An 18,846-nucleotide genomic window follows, 5' to 3' on the forward strand; every position below is an offset into this window, starting at 1 on the left:
AATAGGGGTCGTATACTTTAGCCGAATGAAAAAGGGGTTGTATATTCATTACGGGAAATTATTTACAGGTTACGTTACTACAATAATTACTATTTACAGAATTTGTAACAGTATGCATTTTGTTCCTTATAAATGAAAATGATCAAGCTCTTTCCTATCTGTTTTTTTTTTCTCCAGTTTTCAAGAAAGTAAATACGTGTTTTGTATGTTTTATTGGAATGAACTCTCATAAAATTTTACACCTTAAAACTTGACTTTGATCTAACACAGTACACATTGCCTTGATTTATGTTATTTTAAAGTATACCATGGTTTCAATATAGCACGAAACATGGTTTCAATCAGTGGTTGAAAAAACATTTTGTGTGTGTGTGTGTGCAGCAAACAACTACTTTACTACAAATATTGTCAACTACACCTACAACAACTTTTTTTAAAATGTAGCGACAACAAATTACTAATGAAATGTAGTCGTTACTTCTCTACTTTTGAAGAAATAAATAAATAAAAAGCATATATATATATACACACACACCATTTGAGGATTAAAGGAAAAAACTTGAAAAGTTGCTCAGATAGGCTCATTTGAACATGGAATATTACCTAGAATTATTATTTCTTTCTTTATTTTCTTTTTTAAAGCATTTTTACGAATATTTGCTGCAAGAAAGGATTAAAAAGTTGGAAGATTCAAATTTTTAGATTTTGGCTATTTTGAAATATATAAATACAAGCAGTCATAATTTGACTTAAATTTTACATCGGAATACATATGCATAAAATTGATTAGATGAGGAAAACATCTTTTAAACAGAAGAGAAAAACTAATTTTCTATATTGAAATTTTATATGAACTTGTATTTTGTAGGATCTAATCAATTTCAAGCTAGGAGTCTGGATCTGGACACAACCCCGTTTCTTACGATGCTCTTGAGATCGATTTTTTTTTAAAAATCTTATTTAAAAGTAGTTTCCAGAAATCGCTACAAACTACCTTTTTTTTTTTTTTGTATTAAACTACTTGCTACTCTCCTTTTTTTTTTTTTGGAAAGAAGTGCGCTACACTACAAACTACCAAAAAATGTGGCTACTGCACTAGTGTTGCTACTTGTAGTGCGCTACTTCCTACCACTGGTTTCTATAGCATGAAACACGTTTTTGTTACAACATGGTATGTATTTCCCAGATTTAATTATCTTTACATACATAATTAATTTTAAAAATAAATAAAAATTATTGTATAACATGGTTTCAATATCGAACGGTACGAGTTCCATGTTATACGAGGGACACCTCTACTTATTCCTGCCCCCCCCCCCTTACTCTCCTCTTTATTGGGGGGTCTAAGTCTAATTTCACAACTGCATTATTTTATTTATTTTTCTAAATTTCTGGAAGAAACTAAGGTATAATTTGGAAATGATTTCAACACTTGAAACATAGAGGTAAAACGGCATACCATTGTAGATGCTTTACGATTCTGCTCAATTATAGCAACTTTTTTTTCCTGCTTCTTTTTTATATCAGCAAGCATTGATTTCTGAAAGAAGATATCAGAAATATATAAGTAAACTATCAAAGACCTAAACAACAAAAATTAACCTTTTTCATTTAACTTTTCAAATGGACTAACAGTCTTTAAAGTTAAATGTTCAGATAATTTGTATTTTTTGAACAGCTCAAATCAGGATGTTATCATATTTTTTTCTTTCTAAAAGACGTCAAAAAGTCTGATTTTTTAAAAAATTTACGGGATTAAAAAAAAAAAAGACTAAAGAAACTTTGGTTAAATGATTTACATTCATAAATATAACTAAACTTGACATTGAAATTTTTAAAAATTACAAAAACATATCTCAAGCATTATTTCACCAAAAAAAAATGATGTAAAGAAAAACTAATTTTAATGCAAATGCATTTGATTCAAATCAAATCAGATGGCGTAGTAGTACACTACTCAGGGGAAAATAAATGAAGTAGGTGATGTTTTATGAGACAAACATCAAATGATAGTAAAAACAGAAAAAAAAAATTTTTTTTTCAAATTTAAACTAGATTTATTCAATTAAAATCAGCTTTAAAAAAATAAACAGACGGAGTCAATATTTAAAAAATAATTTTAAGTACGCTTTATAGATAGATACAGTGCAATCTTGTTTATCCGGACTAACTGGGACCAAAGGCAATCCGGATAAACGAAAATATGGATAATTTGGGTAATATGGGTAATAAGCAAAACACATTCACAAATAAGAAGACTTATCTTTTATTACAGCAAAAAACGATGCTTTGTAACAAAATTACATAGGATTGTTACTCATTAACTTTATCATTTTAGTTTAGCTGGAGTATTATCGAACTGATACTCCAGCAAGCAGTGTGATGCTTGAAAAAAATGAAATAGTTTGCTTTCGAATCTTGGACTGATTTCTATTGAATGAGAACTGTTTTAAATGATTTGAAAGAGAGGAACATGTTTTTTTTTAAATTCTATTATCGACAATTTTGTTGTGAATGAACGAGACTTTTAAGATAAAGCTTGTTTTAGACACCAGTTTCGGCTATTTGTTTGCTTAAAAGTATTGATTTTTTGTATTTCTAATGTGTTTTTGCAATTAATTAGTAGTATTATTTTGTATGTATGTTACTATAATAGTTGTGTTTGCTGCATGAATGATTCGACATTCAACACGCCATTGTTAAAATGAACAACCTTCACACTGCAGCAAATAGAGATACATGCACCACAAATGTTATGAAATGTAAGTAATGACATAGAAAAAATTGGACAACACAGCTGCTTATATATTGCACGTCCCTGGCTTTTTATTTATTTATTTTTTTGCTGAAAAACAAATGATTTATTTATTTTTTATTATTTTTTTTCCAGTTTTATTTAAAGATGTACAAACTCAGTGCTTTAACTCTAGAACTTATTTTTTTTTTAATACTTATAGCGAAAATAATTTCTTAAAAACAAAAGAGCATTTTTGTTCAGATTTTGAACACCTAAGGCTAACAAAAACATCAAAATTCTTTCAATTTGAAACTGCTAAACTTTATCTTTAGCACATTTTGTAAGTGTTGAAAAATATGAATTTAAGACAAATTACTTCAATTGTGCATATACAAGTACATGCTTTTTTTTTTTTTTTTTTTTGAGTTTTTAAAAGACACTGAGCATTTAACAGGAGAGAACTTATGTTATGTACACATTAGACTTTTTTTTTCTTCATTTAACAGACACATCACCCTTTACATTTGCTCATGTCAATGCAGTGGCGCCGACTCCATGGGGCCTGAGGGGGCCCGAGCCCCCTCAAATCTATTTTTGAGAGAGCAGAGCCCCCTCAATAAATCAAGAAAATTATTAGTTATATTATGCTTTCTAAAACTCGTAAATTTATCTTTTATTTTCTTTGTTTGAAGATAGTTTACCTTGTAAAATACATTCAGTAATGAGTTAAAACAAATAATTATTACGGTTGTGTAAGCAGGTTAACTGAAAACGAGTGGTGTGAATAATGATAGTGTTACAGTGCTGCGAGTACTGTAAAAATTTGTCCCAGTGCGCAAAATTACAGGTCAAGTCTGTTGCCGGTGGGCAGCGCTGCGCACTTAAGTGTTGCTGATCCGAAAAAAATACATGAGAGTTTGATTTGCATATAAAATGGGAGGCATGATAGTTTTGAATACTTTTGGGAATTGTGTTTAAAAGAAAGACTTCACAAAATGATGATCCTTCCCTTCCTCGGAATTGACGTATACCATCAAAGAAGTGAAAACAACGAAGCTCACCGCACACTTTCAAAATCCAAAAGGAATGCAGTTGACTCCCGCTACTTATGCGAAATGGCTATAACGCGATTTTTTCTCCAGTATTCAGACCTAACGCGAATTCCTCACCTGCAACAGGAAAATTCTTGGAAAGAAATCGTGGTCTGCTCATATCGGCTTTGTTATTGGCAACTAAAAAAAGTTTTTTTTTTTTGTGAATGGATCTTTATCCTTTTAGCATCGCTGAGAGTGGAAGTTCCCTTCTCATTTTAAATGCGAAAGTTAATGAAATATAATGACACCTAAGAGCGCTGTTTCATCTAAAGTTTGAAGATAAAAAGAGAAAGTTTCTGACAATTAAAGAAAAGCTAGAGCTTCTTGAAAAGCTGAAGCTCAACTAAAAAATGCGTTGAAGTTCGCACGAGAATTAGGTATGAGTGAATCTTCCATGCATACAATTACAAATCAAGAAAAGGAAATCCGTAAAAATTCACCGAGTAGTGTCTTAGTAAAATGCAAAAATTTATGAAAATGGAAACTGGCTCATGTATTGTGTACAAATATCATTAATGGATCGACTGTACAGTACAACTAAAGATGCATTTTTTGCTTTTATTACTATATACTGTGCCTATCGTATACCGGTTTATTTTTTCTTTCTTTCCCATTGATCATTGATTTTGTACATCGTAGCAGTATTTTATGTTGAGTAAAACGGGTTTTTTTTTAAAAACAAGTAAACATTCAGTTCTTTATGTAAGAAACAGTAATGTACAGTTAGTTAAGAGATGGTTTTTAAGTTTGAGGGGGTGTTTACAATTGTCTAAAATAATTCGGTACGTTTATAGAAAAATTTTACACGTACCCTTTCCACAACGCGAAATTTCGACTAACGCGAGGGGTCTTGGAATGCATCCCTCGCGTAAGTCGGGATTCGACTGTACTACAAGGCAATATATATTGAGGTTTGTAAAATGGTGCAATTTTGCTCTATTGGGCGATTTACATCAACTGGAGTCACACAGGACATTGCAGTTGAACAAGAGTGCTTGCTTTTATTAAACAGAGGTGAAACATTTTGAAAAATCAACTGAGTTTTTAAATGACCTAGACATTGAGAGACTGCGTTTATGCTTGAATATGTTAGCCGATATCACTAATGAAAAACAACTGGTCTTAAAAAGCGTACGTAAATTAAATTACCTTTTTACAAAAATGCTGTGTGTGTTCGTATTTATTTTTTCCTTTTTTCAAAGCCAAAAAATATGTGTCGGGCTTGTCGAGTTTTCGGGGTTCTAATGTTGATTATTTGACTTTAAAATGCTTTTAAAAAACTTTAAAACTAATATTTTTCATCTCAAATTTAGAAAATTTCCTGCGGCATGTCCCCCCCCCCCTTCCACCCATTATTTTTTAAGTCGGAGTCTCTGGGGGTGCCCTTCAATGCAAGTCAAGCGCCCTACCTTTTCCATGCCTAGCTACGGCACTGCATGACTCCCCATAAAATAGAACAAAGAAATGTCTCTTATTAAGACAAGTGGCATGATCTAGTTGAACCAGAAAAATTTGTATACCAATTTTTTGATTGTTTTACTTTGAAAACGCCATGTCATATACTGTTTGTTTAAATTATACACACCAGAAAATATGTAAATTGGCATTTTCGAGGCACAAATATCGACCTTTATTTGGGGGGGGGACCTCCGTGGCATTACATAACCGCCTAAACCCCCAGTGATGACTGGCCCAGCCCCCTCAATAATTTTTCCAAGTCGGCGCCCCTGTGTCAATGCCCTAAAGTAGCCTCCTTCATTCAAATAATTTATTCTGTTACAAAAATCAGTAGAATATACAAATGAATAATGATCATGTAGATTTCATGAAAAATATGTGGGTAAAACCCTCCAGGAAGCAAAAGACTGGTTACAGCCCTGGTTCATGTGATGCAGCTTTCGAAAAAATAATTCAAAAGTACCCGATTCAAGAGATTTTTTACTTTGTAATGAAACACTATAATTCTTCTTTCATTAAGAAGCTACCCCCGCCCACCGATATATACATATATGTATTCTTTTTTTAAAAACTAATGAAATATTTTTTTGAAAAAATAATAGCTGCACTCAAACCAGATATTGATTGCATTTATTTACAAAAAAAATATGATACTTACAATTTTATTGCGTATAATAGCCCTTTTACGATAAATTCGGTTGAGTTTCTCTTTTAATTTTGCTGCTTTGGGATTCATTTGTGGATATTCAGTATCTACTTCAGATAAGTCCTCTGGATTCTCAACAGCATCAAAAAACACACCAATTTCAAGGTTATCTGAGGAAGAAAGAAAAGCTTAACTATATTGTTTAGAGGATGGGTGTTAATATATATATTTATTTTTTTAAACATCAAGACTTCAATAAATAAATAATTAAAGCGCTTCATATTGCAATTCTGTTAGGAGGAAAAACTATTTAAAGTTTTTAGTGGACCTCACAAATGTGTCTTGGTTGAGTCAAATTAGGAAGTATATTTAAGTAAATCACTAACATTTATTAGTACAGTAAAAATACAACATGTTAGCAAACATTTCTAAAGCTTCTTAAAAAATAGTGTATTCGTGTAGAATCCTAATCCGGCGTAAGGCCGTTCTTTACTTTTTTATGTGTCGTTTTCATTACTGTGTGTAACCATGCTGTCCTTTTTAAATTGACCTTAAAAGAGAGGGGCTGGTATTAAAAGAGTGATGCAGTGCTCCCTTTTAAGTGGGATATAGAATATCTCCAGTTTTAGGAAGCCCGGGGGTTACTCCCCCGGAGGAAAGTATCTAAAATGGATATAAAATTCTGCATTTTGAAGTCTTATAAGGGTTAATTGGAAATAATAGGCAAATAATTTTTTTTTTAAGTATTACGCTTTAAAAGTGCTTTGTGATGCAAGTTAATACTTTAACGAAATGGTGCACAGATTAAGAGAATAGGTATCAAGAGAGTAACATACTACCCATTTGAACAATTCTTAATTTATACACTTGATAAGAAATAAAATTGAAGCACTCTTTGCTTAGGAGTTTCAAAGACTTGTCTAATAATTTTCAAGGTTTGGTTGGTTTTAGATTGGGGTTTTGGCTTAAGAGCCCTTGTAGGCTATACTGCGCCAATTCTTTTCAGGGATTTTAGAACCTATCAATAATTTGCCTTTTCCAGTCTCTGAAATTGAGTAGTAGATTATACAGTTGTTCAGTATTGTTCAAACTTTGTAAGAAACGGCTATTTTAAGTTTAAAAGAAAAAATAAACTTTAATTTCCTATTCAAAAAAGAAAAAATCATGATTTTTTACTTCCTTTTACAAAAAAGGAAGTATTGTATTCACGAAAAAATTTTCACTCAAAAATCGCCCTTAATTTCCATTTTGCTCACCCCCAAATGAATGTTGAGTTTTTTTTTCGATTCGACCACATGCGGAAAAGTGCCTAAGAATGTATAGACACGCGAAATATCCATTTTGACCATCACCGAGGTAATTACAACGACTTTTCTCGTGACGTCTCTATGTATGTGCGTATGTGTGTATGTGCGTATGTATCTCGCGTAACTCAAAAATGGTATGTCCTAGAAAGTTGAAATTTGGTACATAGACTTGTAGTGGGGTCTAGTTGTGCACCTCCCCTTTTGGTTGCTTTCGGATGTTCCTAAGGGGGTCTTTTGCACCTTTTTGGGGGGAAATCATTGTTAATATCGATGCAAACTTAAGTGGTGTTACAATTTGGCGGACACTTGGCGATATATCGCCAGTCTTTTGGTCGCCAAGTTTTGTCGCCAACTTGGCGGAAAATTTGGCGATTTTTTTTATCTGGTTTTAATTTGGCCATCGTTTTTAATATTTAGAGATTAAACTATTGAATCCCATTAAAATTGCCAATAATGGGAAAATGACATTAAAATGGAGTAAAAGGAAGTCATGTGAGGCACACATCAGCTCGTTTTTGTTATAAGATTTTGGAAGATAAGTTGTTACAGTAGAGAACCAATTATCCGGGAAGTTCGGGACCATCGCTATCCCGGATATCTGAATTTCCCGGTTTTCTGGATTGCTAAAAAGCGCTATTGGCCGATTGTTTGTAAAATTTAAATTACTATATAATAAATAATTAAGCATATTAAAATAAGAAGAAAACAGTTCAGAAATGCTTATGAATATCGAAATATAAAAAACTATTATTGTGAGAATAATTTAAACACTAAAAGACTTGAGTTGTTCATAATACATGAGACCCTCACATTCTGTTTGGAAAAGAAAAAAAAATCCACCACTTTTCGATGTTTTAAAACGAAAGAAAATGAAGGGAAGGGCAAAAAATAAGTTTTTGAACCTAAATCTGCAAATTTCTACCTATGTGTATAAAAAAATTCGCTTTCTATGCGACAATATTCATTTCCTTAGCTATCAATTAGAATAAAACACGAAAATTTCAAACTTACGAATGTACTTTTTAGTTCAAGAACATATTTCGGAAATTTTGACCCGCATAAAGGATAACCATTTTAAGTTAGTGTTTGCAAACATTTTCTCGAGTTATGCGTGAGTAATATGTTGTTTATTAAGAAATCGTTCATATTCTTTTTGGTATTTCAAAAAAAGAAAAAAAAAAGCTTAATTTTTCAAAAATTGCCAAAATTGCTTATTTAAAAAAAATAACGGGAAAGTAGGGAAAAAGTTGCCGGTTTTCTGGTTTCCCGGTTTATTGGTTCCCGGATAAAAGGTTCTGCACTGTACTATATAAACTCCTCGCAAAATTGGGGGGCATTGTCCCCTTCGTCCCCCCCCCCTATAAATCCACCCATGCTCTTCTGAACTACTCAAAAACGAAAAAATAATGATTTTTTTTTTTAATTTTTGGAAGATGTGTTGTTGCTACATAAAGACCGCCCAAAACTGGGGGGCATTGCCCCCCTCTGACCCCCCATAAATCCGCCCATGTATGGAGAGCCCCCTCACATAGAAATAGGTAAGTATAATTAATATCATTTCCGCAGCACTGGAAAGTCAAAAAACATTAATAAAAAATTTTAATATCTTGACAAATTCACTCAAACTACGCAAATGTTTTGTATTAAAGAGCACTTAATAATCAAGTTTGATATTGCAATTTTTTTTTATTAATAAAAGTTTTATTTTGTGGGCAGATTAAATTTTTGGAACTTGAGAATCTAAGAGAAAAAAACCATGAGGCTTCATCACAGTAATATACGGTAAAACTTCTATGAGCAAACCGCTTTCATACAGCAACTACTACAACTCAAGATCGTTGTTTTGAAACTGATTAATTCTGATAAATTAACAAAATGTAACTAGTTTAACTCAGTTAATAGGAAATACTAAAAACTTGCTAGCTTGTTAATTTTAGATGATATTCCTAACAACCGTGTATAAGTATAATTGTGGAAAAAATATATATATATTTACATTTTGAAACTAATTTCTGCCATTTTATAATTACTAATACACACATAGCAATTTAATTAAATTGAGAAACATTTATCTTGCTTCTTAAAACTTACCATTTTTGAGGAAAAATCTTGTGTATTTAGATTTTTTAGCCCTATTAAATTTTATCATTCACATATCTTAGCATAAGATGCATAGTGTCATTTGTATAGTGATATTGTCTGGAAGCATCTTAGAAAATTGTACTAAAGAGAGATTCCAGAATAAAATATACAGTTTTACCTCTTAAGAAAATGAAATGTTCACAGGTAAACAGGTGTGCAAGCTTTATTCTCCATGAAAAAAAGATTTAGTATACACCGCCATGAGCGCCCATATGCAAAATTGTAAGGGGGGGCTCAGATATTTTAACCATGGTTTATCATGAAATTTTCCCCATGAAAACCAATTTCAGGACAGATTAGAGTCATTATAATTGGACATTTTTAATTACTTATTCATTAGTGGCTGGAGAAGAAATATTTTAACATTTTTGCAAAGAAAAAAATACTAAAAACTAGTATGTTGTGGCCATCACGAAACTTTCTTCTATATTTTTCTTTTTTTTTTTCTGATCCCTCCCCATGCTTGATGAGGAAGCAATATTCCCAACAAAAACAAAGTTTCACATGAAAAAACTTGACGACCATTCCAATGTCTGAATTATTGCAAAAGCAAAGCAAAAAGCGAAAAATGAAAGTTATTTTAAAAGCCTTGCTTAAATTAATTACAAATATTTTATTTATTAACAAACATAAGATGGCAACAGTTAAAAATTTTAAATCATTGAGATAATATTTCCTATCATTTCCATACAATTAAAATCACGAGAAATACGCAGACGACAATCTATTACGATTTATCTTTCTTATTGTTGCATTAATAAAGCTATTTTTATTCGCAAAAAAAAAATAAATAAATAAATAAAAAATAAATCCACACCTCTTGGAGCGATTGGCGTCCAAATTGAACCAAAGCCTGTTTACATATGGATTCACATATATTCCAAATTTCAACTAGAACGCAGCATTACTTCTTGAGATAGGGCACTCACAATGGAAAAAAAGAACGGGCGATTGCGCTACCCCCCTTTTTAGCTGTTGACACCAAAATAAAATCAGCTCTTATACCCACTAAGGGCTACTTGCCGTTAAATTTTTCTTTCATTCCGTTCATTATTTCTTGAGATACAGCAGTCACAATTGACGACAAAAAAGTTCTATAGCTCAACCCCCGTTTGAGTTATTGACACCAACATTTAATCAGCACCTGTTCCTGTTAATGGCAACACATGGACCAAATTTTGTTTGATTCCGCCAGTTACTTCCTCAGGAATAGCAAGCACGCGTAACTCAAAAAACGTCCCATTGCACCACCCCCCTTGGAGGGATTCGCGCCAAAAACCAATGGGCACAAGTTCACATAGCGGCACATATGTGTACCAAATTTCGTTCGATTTCATGCGGTAGTTTTTGCTGTAGAGCGGCCACAAAAAACTGGTCACACACAGACGTGACACACACACATACACACACACACACACATACACACACAGACAGACAGACATTTTCCAAAAATAGTCGAAATGGACTCAGCACACCTCAAAACGTTCGAATCCGTCAAAATTCGAAATTCGAAAATTTGCACGAATCCAATACTTTCTTCTATATATTAGATATAGAAGAAAGTAACAAGGAAGTTCTAATTTCTAAGGGGGGCTCGAGCCGCCCCCCTTGCCCTCTATATGGGCGCCCTTGTACACCATATAAAATGCTGAGTAATTTCTCAAAAAAAAAAAGTTACAGTATTAAATCATGAATAGATTTAGTGCCAAGCTCAGAAAATGTTGCTTATCTTAGCTGAATCGATTATTTCAGAAAGGGCGTAAGACCAATGGATTCCCATAGGACATACGCCCCTTCTGAAATAATCAATTCGCTGAAACTTGCATTTTATTGTACATATTATGTGTGAATTCTTTATCATAATTTAAAAGCAAACTAAACTCAAATAGCAAAATGTTCATTTTAGCCGTGATTTTGTATTAACCCTAGTCACTTGAAGAGAGTTCAATTGTATATTATGAATTTTTTTATTGCACTCTTAAATAAAATACATCACTAAAATGCATACAAAACATTTCTCCCTTTAGCTTTTTTTTAATTTATTTTACCTTCTAATGTAAATCAAATGCTAATCAATTTTAGATGAGAGCCTCTCTCTAGCACTAGGTACTCCCCCACTTGATTTCTTTCTTTCTTTCTCCCCCCCCCCCCCCCAAGTTCTAAATTGACTACTGGCTGAAAAACATGCATCAGGTATAGAAACAGATCAGATTGTGGAAAAGATGTAAACTGCAGTGGAACTGTAGAAATCTGAAATAGTTGGGGCCGAGCCCTGTTTGGATTTCTGAAAGTTTGGATTTACCGGGTGGCCTATTTAAACTCCTGTTATTAGCTTAATAGTGAAATGAAATTCTTTATTTTAAGAAAATAATAACGCAATTTTATCCCTGATAAAGCATGAGTAAACGGCAGTATCTGCAAAAATGAGTTTTCAAGACATTTGAAGTAATGCATTTTCACTTGAATACCAACAATAGGGAAAAGTTGGAGCTAGACATTTTTGTTGGACTTTTTATTCAACAGAAACCAAATAAGCAAGCTACTTCTTTACTAATAATAAAGCAGAAAGTCTCTCTGTCCGGAGGATGTCTGGATGTCTGGATGTCTGTGACGCGCATAGCGCCTAAACCGTTCGGCCGATTTTCATGAAATTTGGCACAAAGTTAGTATGTAGCATGGAGGTGTGCACCTCGAAGCGATTTTTCGAAAATTCGATGTGGTTCTTTTTTTATTCCAATTTTAAGAAAAAAACTATCATAAATTACGAAATTATCATAACGTGGAACCGTAACATGGGCACAAGCCAATTGGTGAGATACGAAATTATCATAACGTGGAACTGTAACGTCGGTACAAGCCAATTGGCGAGAAAATTCACCATACATTATTTGTAAATATACAAGCGAACCAAAAGACCTTTAATTTTTCTATTACGGTCAAAGCCGTGCGTGTGCCACTAGTGTACAATAAAGCTACAGTATCATCGATGAAAAAAAAATGAAATATCAAAAATTTACAGTTACTGCCCTTTACCTGCCCATGGCAGAGCAGCAGAAAGATGCAAGAAGTACATGAAATACACCGCCAGCTCAGTCAATTTCAGCCGAGGACTGCAGTTTCGTGCTTATTAGCACTCATCAGCCCGGCATAGGAAGTGGCTGAGCTGGAGGTGGAAAACCTCTTAAGGAAGCCAAGAGTGCCTTAACAAACTGGTAGCTATTACAGAATTAGCACAGACCAGACGAGTGACCGAAGCAGTGATTCGGTTCAACTCGAAGATTGAAGGCAAGGCAAGTATATTCAGTAAGTTATGGTATGTTCAAGAAGTGTCATCAAGAAGAATTAAGTTTGTTGCATGAAAAAGATTACTAAACTCAGTTCTACACAATAAGGTACATTGATGTAATATACATTCTATTAACATGTTTGCTAAGAGTAGCTGTCATAAAAAAACTAACTTCGCTTTTGAGTGGTGGTTATCGATTTTTTTTTTGTTTTTCAAATTTAATATTAGGTCTTCTCCTCAAGAGCTGTTCAGATTATCCAGAATTTCGAACCTCCGGAGTTTCTGAGGCTCCATTATACTACAAATACAAAAGTGATGACCAGCAACAGGCTCTGGGCCCAGCTAGACTTGTCCTAGTCAATTTACAATCCCCAGTGAAGATCAATGGCCCTCTTAAAACTGTCGACTCCCTTGCTCATTACCACCTCTTCCGGTAAGCTGCTCCAAGGTTCCACTACCCTACTATAATAATAATTTTTCCTAATATCCATGTTAGCCTGAGATTTAAATAGCTTAAAACAATGACCCCTTGTCCTGTTTTCAGTGCTAAACTTAAGCCCCGTAACATCTTTCATTTTAATAAATTTAAACAGCAGAATCATGTCCCCTCGGTCTCTTCTTTGCTCAAGACTGTACATTTTTAGCCTTCTAAGCCTGGAATCATAATCTAAGTGGGAAAGTCCACTTATTAGCCTTGTAGCCCGCCTTTGAACCCTTTCCAATACATTAATGTCTTTCTTAAGATAAGGAGACCAAAACTGAACAGCATACTCCAAATGAGGTCTTACCAAACTTCTATATAAGGGCAGAAGAACCTCTTTAGATTTGTTTGAAATAGATCTATTGATAAACCCAAGCATCTTATTGGCCTTGTTACTAGCAATGCTGCACTGTTGGCTAAACTTTAAATCCTGACTTATTAAGACCCCCAGATCAGTAACATTGTCTGCCTGACTAATGACTGAACCTTACAAATAATAACTTGTACACTTATTTCCATGCCCTAAATGTAGCACTTGACATTTCCCAACATTAACAGCCATACCCCATTTATCAGCCCACTCCGTAATATGATCTAGATCCTCTTGCAGCTGTTTTGCTTGTTCTGCATTGTCTACAGTCCCCATAACTTTGACATCATCAGCAAAACAATTCATGTTCCCAGAAATCTTTTTGTGAATATCGTTCATAAAAACAACAAACAAAACAGGCCCTAAAACTGATCCTTGAGGAACCCCGCTTAAAACCTCACTCCAATTAGAGTAATTTCCCCTTTACAAGTGCCCCCTACAAGTGCACACAGATTAATACACTCGTGGTACAGTATATTCAGATAGTTACCTTTAAATTCCTTATTAAGTATAGCCAACTGGCTTTTGTATAACCGTTCTTCAACCTCTAGAATGTCAAGGCAGGAATTAAGGACACCAATTTGAGCTTGTGTAACTTCCTCTTCAATTCGCTGAATTTCATACATGGTGCTCTCATCGTAGTTCAAATAAGCTAACTACATAAAAGAAGGAAATTATTAATGGATAGAAACACAGCATACGCATAAAATACAAGGTTGAAAATCCAGGCTGTTTTAACATACTTGATTCTTGATTTTGTCCCGCTGAAATTCCTTTGTGCCTTTCAATGCGTTGCGCAACTTGAGTTCTTCTTGACAAACCTGCACCTCTAATTTGAGCAACCTTGGCATACCATGAAGTTCAAAAGCAACTCTGCCAAATTTCTTTTTGTCGGAAATCATACGATCTCGCTGTCCTAAAAAAGCATGTATATGTTTTTAAAAAACTGCTGGTTAGTAAAACTACAAACATTTTTCGACCATTTCATTTTTTTTTTTTGTCAGATTTATTGCAAAGAGGCAGCAAAGCTGTTCTTTTCCAGAAATTTTCGAAATTGAAGTCTAAAACATGCAACTTTCAGTCATCTTTGGTGACTGGAGGAAAGGGGAGATTAGAGGTGCTTGAATGAGGCCTCTGTAGCTTGAATGACATGTTTTGGATTCATATAAAATGATTTAAACTTAGGGGCCATTCATTAATTACATAATTGTCCCGAGGGGAAGGGGGGTTGGAAAAATCTCTACATACCTGTACTTTGGAGAAGGGGGGGGGTGAAACCCATTCTTACGTAATATTTTCTAAGTCATAATTTTAAATTAGAAATCGGGTGGTCAAGTGGTGTGGCAGGGATTATATCTCATTTGTGTCTGGAAGGTAAAAAACGTATTAGGATGAGCTGTTTTTTACTTGATTTGCAAAGAAGGAATAGTGTAAAATATTTTAAAAGAATTTTGCACTATGTATGGCATGTTTTATTTTAAATTATTATCGCATCATATACAAAAAATATGTTGAAACAACATTAAGTCTAGATTATCTGAATTGATCTCGTTTTAATTTATTTTCTTTGAAATTAATTAAAACTAGTCTATCATTATTTTAAAAGTGTTATTGGTTTGTTGATTGTGTAACTGATTTATGTTTAAGATTATTTGAAAACAAACATTTAACTACTGATAAATGATATTCCAAAGACTAGATAATTATCATGGTAATTTGTAGTTGATAGCAATAAAATAATATAAGTTATCTATTAAAAAATAAAAGTCTTTGATTTAACGCCAAACTGGGAGTTTTAGTGTAACTGATCTGTTTCTAAAAATATTTTTTATTATTTTGAAAAACGAAATGGAATCTTACGTAAGAATGGTGGGAGGGGTTTGAAAAATCTTACGTACCCTTTGGGGTTAAGAAGGGTCAAAAATTGCCAAAATCATCCTTATGTAGTGAATAAATGATGCGATTTTTCCCTAAAATCATATTAACACAATTAATGTTAAAGAAAACATAACTTATATCACCTGAAAGAAGACAGAGTGAGTTTTCTTTTGTGTTAGTTTCATGCATGAGTAAATTTTGGCAACTACCTAATCAAAATTTTAAAAACCAAAAACGTTGGTCAATTAGCAAATGTTCAATATGAACAGAATCGCCCTTTCAGAGAAAAAACATAGCAAAAGTTGGAGAAAAATGTCAACCCTGTATGTTTACCTCTAGTATTACTATTTGTGAAACCTTCATCTTTCTTGGTGGAGGCATTAATACCCCTTGAAAATATGAATGTGACTTGCCCTCAAGCATTGCAGTTCTATCTGGATAGTTAAGTTTGTGGAAAAAACTTCTGTCAAACCCCAAAAAATTGAGAATCCACTGAAAGCTTTAAAACTTTCAATGTTTCCAAACCTCGAGTGTTTAAAAAAATTCTGTTTTTACCAATCCTAAATAGCTCTGCAAAAAGGCTCCCGCTTTGAAAAGAATGAAGACATTTTTATAATCCATCATGGATCAGAACAGATTGAATGTTCTAAATTGTATATGTTCGCTCACAAAAATATGAAAGTAAATGCTTAAATTAATGTAACTTTATTTGCGAAAAAGTATCTTCAAAAATTTTAATCACAATTTGTTCGTGTCCTTTAAATAAACTTTTTTTTTGTCTTCTATTTCTTTCATTTGCATACTATCATTATTATTCCTAATTATTACTGTTATTAATTTATCATTATAAATATTTAATATTTGCCAACAATAAGTTAATATATAAATCCTCAAAAAATATACTTTGTGCCCCCTTCCTCCGTCAAATTTTTCGGGATCCACCACACTGATCACAGGTATGAGTTTGGAATGTTCTGTGTAAAACACTTAAGCTATAATAACAAGCCAGCAGGGACCGACTAATAGATCTCAGGATCCTGTGTACAAAGCCATTTGGAGGGGGCCTTTTAAGAGAGCCAGCAAATTTCAGTTAATGTGAGTGGTTTAAATCAAAATAAAACATACAATTATTTTTTAGATGACAGCAAATTGTAAACAGCCTGATATTCCTTTCAGAAGGACATCATATAGAAATTCAATATTAAATTCAGCTCTACTCTGAAGAAAACAGTAACGAAATTTAATTTAATACCAGTCGTTGACGACCATTATAAAAATTATGTAGAAAACGAGATTTGTGTACACTAAGTTTATTTTGTACTGAAATGTTTTAAAACAGAATTCGGGGGCTGCCTATTTGGGCACATGCCCTTCTTTAAATCAGTCCCTGCTCGCCTGCTGTCTCAATGCATCCATACGTATGGCATTTTCCAGATCAGCAGCTACAGTTACAGTGAAGCACCGTTTATAGGTTTTTAGAGAGACTGTATGAAAAAAGTGTTATAAAGGAAAAAACATATAATAGGTATACGTTAATGTGTATTGGACTTCTGGAGGGATCAATTAAAAAAACATATACATACAGTGAAATTCGGTTACAACGAATACCAATACAACAAAATTTCCGTTTCAATGAAATACATTTTCAGTCCTGATTTAACTGACATTACATTATTTGAATTCCATTACAATGAAATTCTTGTTACAACGCACAAAATTTGCGGTGTCTTGAAGTTTGTTGTAACAGAATTTCACTGTATATGATAAAAACGTATAAAAGAGAAACGTACAAATGGTGCTTCACTGTATAAAGGTTTAATAGAAATACAAAGAGGGGGCAAACAAAGGGTGGGGATAAATTCAATAGTTCTTAGTGAGAAAAAAAGCCCTTTTTTTCAATCTAAATGAGGCAAAAAAAAGAAATGAAACCTATGTCATCTTAAATTTAAAAAAAAATACATATGAATGAATAAAAGTAATGTAACAATATTCACACAAAGTTCATATTCATGGTTTAAAGATGCATAATTGTACATCTGAGAACCATATGTGAATAGGGGGTCCATGTGGACCACTTTGGAACCACCGTCTTATTATTTTTCAATTTTCAATGCTTATCCTCACAACCAGGACATAAATTCTAACAAAAGAAGTGAAGAGCCTTGTACAAATACTTTAAACATTTGTAACTTCCCAAGCTGGATTCAAAGATGTATTTAGCATCTTGATTTGAAGACCAATGCAATAATTCTTACCAAGGACCAAGTTAAGAGTTTTCCGGTAATACTCTTGATAAAGTTGCTGCAGGGCTTCAGCTGCAATTAAAATATCTTCATTAGATTCATAAAACTCCTTTTCTGCCTTTTCTTTGATAGCAGGACCTACTTCTTCACTTAACCTCAACTTAGCTGCCTTCATACGACTCCTCGAAACTTCTCGGAGCTGCAGAAATGGCTGCAGTTGAAAATTATACAGCTCTGCAAGACAGTCAAAAATGTTCGAGCTTATTTGGTCTTCCAGAGCATATATTGTTGAAACTTGCAGCAAAGATTCAGCTCTTTCTCTTAACTGGAGAATTTCTTCTAATTCTTTGGAAGCTTTTTCAAGAGCGTTCTCTAACGTTTTTTGCCTAAATTCAGTTAAATTTTCTTCGTAACAACTTATTGGATCTTCATCTCCAAACACAACAGCCAGAACTATTTTCTTGCCGACTGCTTTGACAGCTGCATCCAAGTAATGTTCTACAGCAGAAGAAAGATAGTCAAATTTCTTTTTGGACGGCACATAGTTTGGTTTAACTTCCCTGGGAAAGTCTGCAACTAAATTGGCATCAATTAAACAAAATTGTTTGTGGATGTGATACAGTTCCCTAGGACTAAGTAAACATGCTCTATTTTTATGCGATTGGTCACTGGCTTTACGACATCCTTCGTGAAGCGTTATAGCAATTTTCGATTCGTCACTATTCCAGCCACATATAAATCGAGGAAAGTCTGTAATATCGTTGTGACTGAATAAATCATCTTTAACAGCGACCCAGTCGCTTAAGTCCGGAGAATCCATGTCAAATACTGTTATAATAACTGAAGAAGGGCAAATAACAATGCACGTCTTAATTAAACCCCATACAGGGAAAGCGAAGTAATTTGTTCTTTAAGAGCACAACTTTCAAGATAACACAAAAACTATTTATTTCAAACATTTTACGCAAAGAGAATAAGAAAATAGAAATCCCCTTTAAAACAAGCTACCAAATACAAAAGCATACAGACGAATTTAGTTTCAGTTTTCAGTCAGATGATTTTTAATCAACAACAACACGATTTCGCCCACAGCGGTTAAAGAAACAGTTAATTTTACTATTTAAGCATTTTCAAAAAAACTGTTAAAAGTGGAGGAAGAAGATGGAGGGCTGCATGGGCGTATGTAAGGACAATGTTACTGAAC

At 33.4% G+C, this 18,846-nt stretch overlaps 1 protein-coding gene across 1 annotated transcript in view; it reads right to left on the reverse strand.

Annotated features, from left to right (window-relative positions):
• The window catches only part of LOC129225054 (junction-mediating and -regulatory protein-like), a 35,723-nt gene extending 17,094 nt beyond the window's left edge, over nt 1-18,629 (reverse strand). The window contains exons 1-5 of the mRNA XM_054859599.1: nt 17,655-18,629; nt 14,265-14,437; nt 14,012-14,177; nt 5,948-6,105; nt 1,460-1,540 (exon numbers count right to left, since the gene is read on the reverse strand). Coding sequence (XP_054715574.1) covers nt 1,460-1,540; nt 5,948-6,105; nt 14,012-14,177; nt 14,265-14,437; nt 17,655-18,462 — 1,386 coding nt within the window. The 5' untranslated portion in view covers nt 18,463-18,629. The remainder of the gene's footprint in view (nt 1-1,459; nt 1,541-5,947; nt 6,106-14,011; nt 14,178-14,264; nt 14,438-17,654) is intronic.
• Nucleotides 18,630-18,846: the final 217 nt, after the last annotated feature.

The sequence above is a fragment of the Uloborus diversus genome, chromosome 6 (genome assembly GCF_026930045.1).
Source record: "Uloborus diversus isolate 005 chromosome 6, Udiv.v.3.1, whole genome shotgun sequence".
Classification (NCBI taxonomy): Eukaryota; Metazoa; Arthropoda; class Arachnida; order Araneae; family Uloboridae; genus Uloborus; species Uloborus diversus.